Here is an 8,968-nt window from a genome sequence, read left to right as displayed (position 1 = left end):
GCGGCTGTTTATCGCCGAAGGCGACAAGATATACTACCATCGCCTGAAGACGTAGCGTGCGTGGACCGCTTTTCAGCCCAACAAATCTGAGTGTTTGCGTACATAATCGTTTATTATTTATACCAATCATTACTTATTTCTGAATGAACAACTACACAATTTGCTAAATTAGCTTGTTAGATACGGCCAATATTTATTATTGCAGCATGGAGAGGGGAAGGGAATAAGCATGCATGCAGGAAAAAAGACAAACAATGACATCACCCACATGCAACACAAGTTTGAAATTAAAAAATCTATAAATCTCAGAACAAACGTCCAAATTAAATTTCGATTGCACCATTATATTTCTTGCATCAAGATTTTCAGAACAAGACCACACTTGACTATATTTGGAGAATTTTATTTTTCAAACTTTTTTTTGATAAAGCTCGAACATATGGACTACTACGAATAAATGTATATCTCTTTAAGAACAAAATATTAAACCCGACGAACAAATAATAGTACACTACTGAACATCACAAATGAAATTTTGGTGCATGCATGGTGTCAGTTAAATAGGGGAGAGAATCTGCACATGCATATAAAAGAATACAACTAAGATGACATCATCTATATGCATGCAAATTCAAAACTAAAAAAATATAGCTATTTAGTCGTGCATCAAAATTAAATTTTGGGTTGCGCCATTACCTTTGGTAGCATAAATTTAAATTGCACCATTGTCTTTGCAATGACAAGATCGTCAAAACTAAATAATTAATTTCAGCTGCTAGGAACAAATATTTTAAGAACACGAACAAATGATTATTTAACTCAAACAAAAAAAGCTAAACATATCAAACAAATAATAATGTGCAACGAACAAAATATTAAACATCACAAACATTTAATTGTATAGAATAAATAATAAAAATTAATATCATGAACAAATGGGTTAACATCACAGAACAATTTAATCTATAAAGCAAACAAATAATTTAGCATTGTGAACAAAATAGTTACACAGAGACAAATAATATAAACTCAGGAACAAATATTTATACATTAAGAAGAAACGAGTTTCTGGAATAACAATTTGTATACCTAGAACAATACTACATGAACACACAAGCTTTTATAATGTTTTGAAAAGTTTAAATGGATCAAATTATGTATAAAAAGTAAGGGGGCATGCAAACTAAATAAGAATAAAATAAAAAGATAGGTAATAAATAAGCTATTTAATATGAAATAGGAAAACCAAGTAAAATATTATTATATGAGAAACAATGGCAATCAAATAAATCAAAGTATTCGAAAGAAGATAAAAGGGAAATATCAAATATTAATATCAGTCTAGCTATTATGCACATAGTTTAAAAAACACATGAACCAGAAAAAAAGTTGATATAAATATTATATAGTATAAAATATTTGAAATTAGAAACAAGAGAGAAAAAGTGAGAGAAAAGAATAAGAAAAAGGTATTGAAAAAATGAAAAAAAAATTAAAGAATAAGAAAAGCAAGAAGAAATATCTATAAAATAATCACTAAAGTAGTATTTAAAAATAAAAAAGAAAATAGAAAGAAAAACATGAAAGAAGCACGATCGAAACAAGGAAAGATTATGAAGAAAGCAAGTATTAGCAAAGAAAAAAGAAAAGAGAAATAAAATAAGAAGAAGAAAAGAAAAAACTATAAAGAGAACCTACTAGTAGGTGCTGCAATAAGCTCATCAACATTAGTAATACAGTGGTAGTGCAAATGTGCAACAGCTGGTTGATGATGGACTAAAAGCATACAGATGGCAACAGCCCGCTGCACAATTGAGAATCAGCAAATAAATAGATGGTGGGCTTCACACACTAAACAATATTGGGCCGAACTGGTCCACCAAGTTCTTCAGGCGATGGGCCAGAGATATGTCGCGCGGGGTGACATATAGGCGTCTTTTTTATTTTTATATTTTTCGAAAATATTTTTTACAGAAATATATTTTCAATATCACAATTTACAGTTTTGTACCCCTACCGCCCGGCAGGGGGGCGGCAGGGGGCCTGCCGCCCATCAGCGGGGCGGCAGGGACTTATATGTAAATTAAAAAAAATTATTTGCGCGGAAGCCCTTGGCGGGGCCTGCCGCCCCCCTGCCGGGCGGCAGGCCCCCTGCCGCCAATCCACTGGGCGGCACCACGACCTTTCGGTAGACATATAGTCAATATCTTAATTTCAATTAATTGTGGTATGAAGTCTAATTCTTTTTGTATTTACATATAGGATCACAACAGTTATATGATGCTGGACCTTCTTCGTATTACCCTACGGCGACAGCAGAAGTAACGCAAGGTAAATACCTAATCTGTAGCCCGAATTTATCATGTGCTTCTTATCTCTATGAATATTTTAAATAATTTAAACGGTTTACAGGATCGCACCACCAGCTTCCTGATATGGGTCATTCCTCATATCCACCACCACCAGGTACGTATGATGAATATATACCAAAATATATGACTTATAAGACGATGATTAAGATATCTTAATTGCTACTGTATAGGGCCCACACAGGATACCTTTGAGGCGAACTTCGAAGATTGGAGTCGGTTATTTTCAACACCTAACCCGCAGGCCGATACTACCTTCCAGACACCTGTGCCCACCGGACGTCCAGGTAGAGACGTAGGGCCTCCAGAGCAACACACCTACTCTACAGACCACATCCACGCTCAGCGTAAAAGAGGTCGACATGGCCGGGGTGGTTAGGATGTGCTTCTAGCTGTTTCTGTATTTTTGTTATGGACATGTCATCATGTTATACTTATTTCGTTCTCATACATCACCTATTTCATTCTCATTTGCGTATGTGTGTGAATTGCTAGCTTATACTTTTCATATTCATGTTCTTTACTAATGGTTTTTATTTGTATCTATATCTAAAACACATCTAATAGCCACACATCTAATGGCCACAGCAATTTGTCCACTGCAGGGAGCCTGCCGCCCCCCTGCCGGGCGGCAGGCCCCCTGCCGCCCAGTGGATTAGCGGCAGGGGGCCTGCCGCCCGCCAAGGGCTTCCGCGCAAATAATTTTTTTTTAATTTACATATAAGTCCCTGCCGTCCCGTTGCTGGGCGGCAGGCCCCCTGCCGGGCGGTAGGGATACAAAACTGTAAATTGTGATATTGAAAATATATTTCTGTAAAAAATGTTTTTGAAAAATATAAAAATAAAAAAGGCGCGACATATAGCTTTGACGGAAAAAAAATTGACTTGGATGGCAAGAGGCTGTCAGGCTGGCCCGTATCACCGAAAGAGGAAGCCTGCGACAGATGGTAAGGTCGCTGGTGGTGGTTTGAATGATCTGAACCTACCAGCAGAGAACAATATGGCCATTGTGCCATCAGGTCATGTGAGCTCTTTGCTAAACCAGCTCCAGGACTCGAGTGGCAATCATGATAGAGAGGATGGCCTGAAGAAATCGAGGAGAACAAACCCCCATGCACGATCGGCGGCGGCTGCCAAGGAGCAGTCCCGCTGGGCCTAATGAAGCTTCTAAGTCTGCATGCCGGAGCTGCGGGCAGCTCAAGGTAGTTCAGGAACTCCGCCTGCTGGTGGAGGAGAAGAGGCTCGCGGTGATGTTTTTGATGGAGATGAGGATGGGAGAGCAGCGTGCCCTAAACCTGCAACAGTCTCTTAGTTTCCCAAATGCTACCGTTGTTAGGTCGGAAGGGCAAAGCGGGGGGATTAATGTTGCTCTGGCGACAATGATGTTGTGGTGGATGAACAGAGCAAGTCGAAGTCACATATTGACGTCCTCTTGTCGGCGTGTGAGTCCATAAGGATCTCGCTGTGGAGGCTGACGGGCTTCTACAGGGAGCCACGGCAGAAACGTCAAAAGGAGAGCTGCTATCTCATGAGATTTCTCAGAGCACAGTCTGCTTCGCCTTGGCTGTGCGTAGGGGATTTCAGTGAGGTGCCGAAGTGTTGGCTTGAGAAGAAACGATGGAGCGACAACGGTCACGGATATCTTTGGCCAAAGCTCGAGCACGGCACTACACCAGTCTGCCCGTTCTACCCCAGCGACGAAGAGGCCGTCGACCACCTCTTCGCTCGGTGCTCCCGGCTCGGCGCCCTTGTGGGCGGCTGGGCGCGCTCCCCCCTGCGTCCGCGCGTGACGCGGCCGAATCCGTAGCCAGCGTCCTCCTCGGTGCAAGGACCCGCGGTCGCTAGCACGGCGACGCCAGGGGTTCTCCGGTTACTCTGGAAGGGGAGAATCGCAAGGTGCCATGGACATGGATGCGCTGCTGCTAGAACATGTCATGCTCTGGGTGCACCGCGCCCGCAGCCAACTCGACACCATCCTCTCATCCTCTGGTCCTGGGACCTTGTTCGGTTTGATTTCCATTTGACACGGATGCATCTCCAGGTGGGCCGCAGGCCCCACCACTGCTTCCTAAAAAGGGACGGATTGAGGATCCGAGAATTTTAGCACAAGTGCTTCAAAAAAAAAAAAAAGAATTTTAGCACAAGCAGCTAGAAAAAAGTGGACATACACAACACATATACATCAGTCTTGCAACGTTAACGAAAAGGGAATTTGGGACAACAAATGTAATTCAAAGTTGCAGCGCAATTTGATCCCTGAACCAAACTCTCACCCACAATTTACAGAAAGTTTAAATGAGAACAGGCCAGCAGGGGGAGAAAATGTGATTTACGATCTGTGTTCCCTCTTCTTACGACAGATGAACCATTGTAGATAGCAACTCCATCCTTCCATCATGTACTGTACAGAACACTATCAGAGTTCAATAGCTTCAACAATAATTATGGAATGCCTTTCAGTTGCACCAAAGCCCTGGCCTTGGCATTTCAATCTTCATTTGCACCAAAGTACCCTGGCAGACAACAAAACCCTTTTTGCATCATCTGCGTCAGGTAAACAGATAATCAGTACCTGAAGGCGTAAAGAAATTATAAGAGCCCTGCTATTTAGTAAACACAAGAGGTTATAATTGTATAACCAAGGGATACCTTTGGAAGACAAAATTGCAATGCACTTCTTATTTACGACTAGGAAATAGTTAAAGCTAAACATCAACACTAAGATTTGATTGGTAGTTTCATAAATGCACACTGCAAAATGATTTTGTTGGATGGGAAAGCTGAGATCACCTAAAAAATTGTCTTCCCTATGTTCATCAACCTACTAACTGTTGATATCAAGAACAGTTCAAAAACCAAGAATTAATTTTACCAAGGAAAGGAATTGGTGGAAGGCTACCTGAAACAGTTGCAGCGGAAATGTGATCAGGTATGTTGGCATGAGATTCCACAGATGCCTTTGCTATAGCAACCCCAATTGCGACACTCTGGATGATATCCAAGCCTCCACATAGAGCGGAAAGGACACCACCAACTAAGCAATCACCAGCACCAGTGAGGCTGATTACTGAGGCAGATATTGCAGGTAAATGAAAAACACATGTTCTTGAAGAGGTTTCTCTGCACAAATTAATAGGATTGTTGGATGGAAAACACCCGTCCAATTTTTCAAGTAGCTGTCTGGAGAAAGGCGTCTGTTTGCACTTGCGCTGATCTTTCACAAAGTCAATGTGCTCTTTGCAAACAATAAAAACACCATTCGAGCCGAGTGTCACGACAAGCAACTTGATTCCCTTTTCAAGAAGGAAAAACATTGCTGGGCTAAGCATTTCGAACAAATATTCTACAGCCTCTGCTTTGTCCTTGCACTCCATTTTATGGTAATTATATTTCACCGGTGGGGATAATGAATTTGCCATGGCAACAAGCTCAATCTCATTTGGGGAAGTGCAAGTTATCTGAATCATAACAGAAAAATCATGAAGCTGTAAAACTTCAAATACAGTGGATATTTACAAGATATAGTTGCCCAATCCTTGACACTTACATATTCTGCAATTGGTGCAATCCTTCGACTCTTCACCACTGAGACAGGCTCAAATAACACAGGCACCCCTGATTCATATGCCACTGGGAAAAAAAAATAGCTCAACATAATGTTACCATCAACCCTTTTGTCCTAATCAATATAATTAAGATAAGGACAACATACTGTGTCAACAGTTGTTAAGTATGCTTAGGAGATGAGCATTGCAGCATACTGAATGGGACAGCAATGCAACAATGATGCTTTCGGAAAACTACAATGTAGTAAATTCACAAATCAGGAGTGCTGAATGCACATAATAGCTGCGTATGGATTACAACAGGGCTCCATAGAAACCATTCCAGTGAGTTCTGGTCTATCTAATTTACTACAAGTAGCTTGTATACAAATTATAAAAGTTTACTGGATCATAGTCATAGAATATTAGAAAAGAAGAGCGCCGGTACTAAACATTTTCTTACAGAAAATTTACAAATAAAGCTCATTAGTTTTATTCAATGAAACATAAAATAAATCAGGATTCAATCATGACTTTCCATGGCATCTTCAGTAAAGAGTTTGACATGAATTTTTTAGTGCACATACTATTTCCCTACAAAATTTAAGGTGAAATAACTTACTTATGCAAGCTGCTTCAAGGGACTCGGGAGGCAAATTTGCATCAAGCATTATAAGTGGTGCATTAGAAATATGATGACGGAAGCGATATAACCAACTCGGAGTAAGAAAACTTTCCTGCCCAAAGGGAAGTGCAACAAAAAACAGCAGTAGTTCATAAACAGCACTGTGCATTTTTTTTAGGTAACAGTAACATCATGTTACAGAAATCTTACAACAGCTCCAACACTTGCAACTCCAGCAATTAATTCCCCACTACCGTCAAAGACATTTGATACTACTGGGGTTGCAACATCATGAACCTGCAGTATTCCTGTGAAGTTATTATGAAGTAAGGTCATAAAGTAGGCTTTTGTACAGAACACATCACATTAATAATGTCAACCCTCTCTTTGATGCACCATTCCGTGCTAAATGGATTTAGAGTGTGAAACAAAGGAACAAGTAAAAAGATTCAGAACATTTAATAATAGACAAAAAATATTTAACAAATTATTGTTTGATCCAATCAGTTAAAATATCAGTTGTTTTACAGACCATAATGAGACAAAATTTACAGATGGATCTCGAAAAGCTCATATCATGTACACTAGCTAGCTACAAAGATGGGTCAAGGCCAAAAAAGACAGGAGAACATATAATATTTAAGTTATTTAGCAAGTTATCACTTATTAAACATACTGCCTCATTAGATAAGGTATTCCAGACATAGTGCCAATTTAGATTCCATTTGTTGCACCAAATTATAGGCCTTCAAGCAGGCATCACAAACAGTGTAACAGTAATGAAAAACAATAGATACAGTGCATAACCAGTATCAATTCAAATAAAAAAATAAACAGAACAAACATTAGAACTGTGTTTTTCAAAATTATAACAAGGACGCATCTGACTTTTGCAGTATCAAATATTCATAGCACAATGTGGCTATCCACAAACTTACCTTCTGTACATAATCCAGCAGACCTCCAGTATTTTAAAAGGAAGTCCCCTTCAGCAGAATAAAAGAAGTATTAGGGTATACGTATATGAGTGAACAAAGCATACTACAAAGTAGGTTACTGTAAGAATATGATGCTAGTTCCTCAAAAGAAAATTGCACGATACCTGCCATATCATTTCCAACAACACTAATCATGAAGGGTTGTGTCCCAAGCTTTGACATGCACTCAGCAATATTTCTTGCTACACCACCACTGACATACTTAACCTAAGAATTACAAACTCATTTTTTAAGATATGTACTTACATTTGAATATTTTTATGATTGCATAAAACTAGTATAACAGCCACACAGTCCAAAACTAGGTACGAACCAACTGCACACAATAACACTAGAACACAAGGCATTGATATTTGTAAGAAAATTAGAAACAAATATGAAATCACTGAAAAGTAAAGGATTAAAAGCGGCAACTGAAACTTCTTACTCATAAAATCCGAAATCAAGTTTTTATCCAGAAAACTACCCAAGGACCTCAGTCTAAAATAGACAAGTACAAAACTAACAACAGGCACTAAGTTTCTCAATGATATACTAATTAGATAAGCATTAGGTTAAGTAAATATGTGGAAGCAACTGCATTTGAAACCCTAACAATAGGGCCATATACTGAGGTAACCTTACCCGTACATATTCAGAATTCTCCTTACTTTTCAACATGAACCTTAAACGCTCAAGGAATAATTATCACAACAGAAAAATCGGCTAAACTCAGTACGCGACATCTTGGAAGCTAGCGAGCCTGATCTAGAGTGGAAGAAGGTGGGGCCGCAAGCAACCAACACCCACACACTGATTATCCCAACTACAAACCCATTGTGAGAGCACCTACAGGAATCAAGTAATGCATAGCACCCAACTCTGCTTCATACTCCAGAGGATCATTTATTGTCGCAATCGATCTGGTCCATTGTAGGATTACACCTCGCTTCAGTCAGGAAAAAAACAAGCGGAGTAACGGCCATCAGTCAATCAGAAGAGAGGAGTACCATTCCAGGGACAGTCGTGCCGGGATGGGGCGGCACGGAGGGCTTGGCATGGATATCCAGCACCATCCCGCCGATGATCACCGGCCTCGGCTCCTCCTCCACCGACGCGTGGCTGCTCAACGGATTCTGCGACAAAGGAGAAAGAGATCATCATCAGGCAAGGAAAAGAGAAATCAAGGTGGGGCGGTAAATGACCCGAGTGAGAGACGAGGGGAGTGTCATTTAAGCTGGGTGGCGCATACCGGGCGAAGGGGCGGGGGAAGAAGAAGGTGACGGCGGACGGCCTCCATCCTCCGGTTGGCGGGCTCCGCCATGCCAGGCGGACAGCGGCGCCTTTGGTGTGCGGAGCCGAAGAGAGAAGTGAGGAGGATTCCGGCTGCTGTTGGCGGCGAGCGGCGGCGCACGGGGCGGGGAGGGAGGGATGGCTGGGTTGGATCGGGCT

At 40.8% G+C, this 8,968-nt stretch overlaps 1 protein-coding gene across 4 annotated transcripts; it reads right to left on the bottom strand.

The window, feature by feature from the left end:
• Positions 1 to 4,518: 4,518 nt before the first annotated feature.
• Positions 4,519 to 8,968, bottom strand: LOC120698962 (pseudouridine kinase-like). 4 transcript variants are annotated; one of them, XM_039982776.1, is made up of 9 exons: positions 8,769 to 8,968; positions 8,527 to 8,652; positions 7,642 to 7,744; positions 7,478 to 7,525; positions 6,750 to 6,847; positions 6,537 to 6,651; positions 5,917 to 5,999; positions 5,269 to 5,827; positions 4,519 to 4,941 (listed from the first exon to the last, which is right to left on the bottom strand). In XM_039982776.1, the coding sequence occupies exons 1-9, from the start codon at positions 8,838 to 8,840 to the stop codon at positions 4,919 to 4,921; spliced, it is 1,227 nt and encodes a 408-aa protein (XP_039838710.1). In that variant the 5' UTR covers positions 8,841 to 8,968; the 3' UTR covers positions 4,519 to 4,918. The 4 variants fall into 4 exon arrangements, with proteins under 4 accessions (XP_039838710.1, XP_039838709.1, XP_039838712.1 ...); XM_039982775.1 differs by having other exon boundaries at positions 4,519 to 4,913; positions 8,769 to 8,965; XM_039982778.1 differs by having other exon boundaries at positions 4,519 to 4,913; positions 8,527 to 8,707; positions 8,799 to 8,944.

The sequence above is a fragment of the Panicum virgatum genome, chromosome 3K (genome assembly GCF_016808335.1).
Source record: "Panicum virgatum strain AP13 chromosome 3K, P.virgatum_v5, whole genome shotgun sequence".
NCBI lineage: Eukaryota > Viridiplantae > Streptophyta > Magnoliopsida > Poales > Poaceae > Panicum > Panicum virgatum.
The sequence above is the reverse complement of the archived record's forward strand: the minus strand, read 5'-3'. Positions and strand labels throughout refer to the sequence as shown.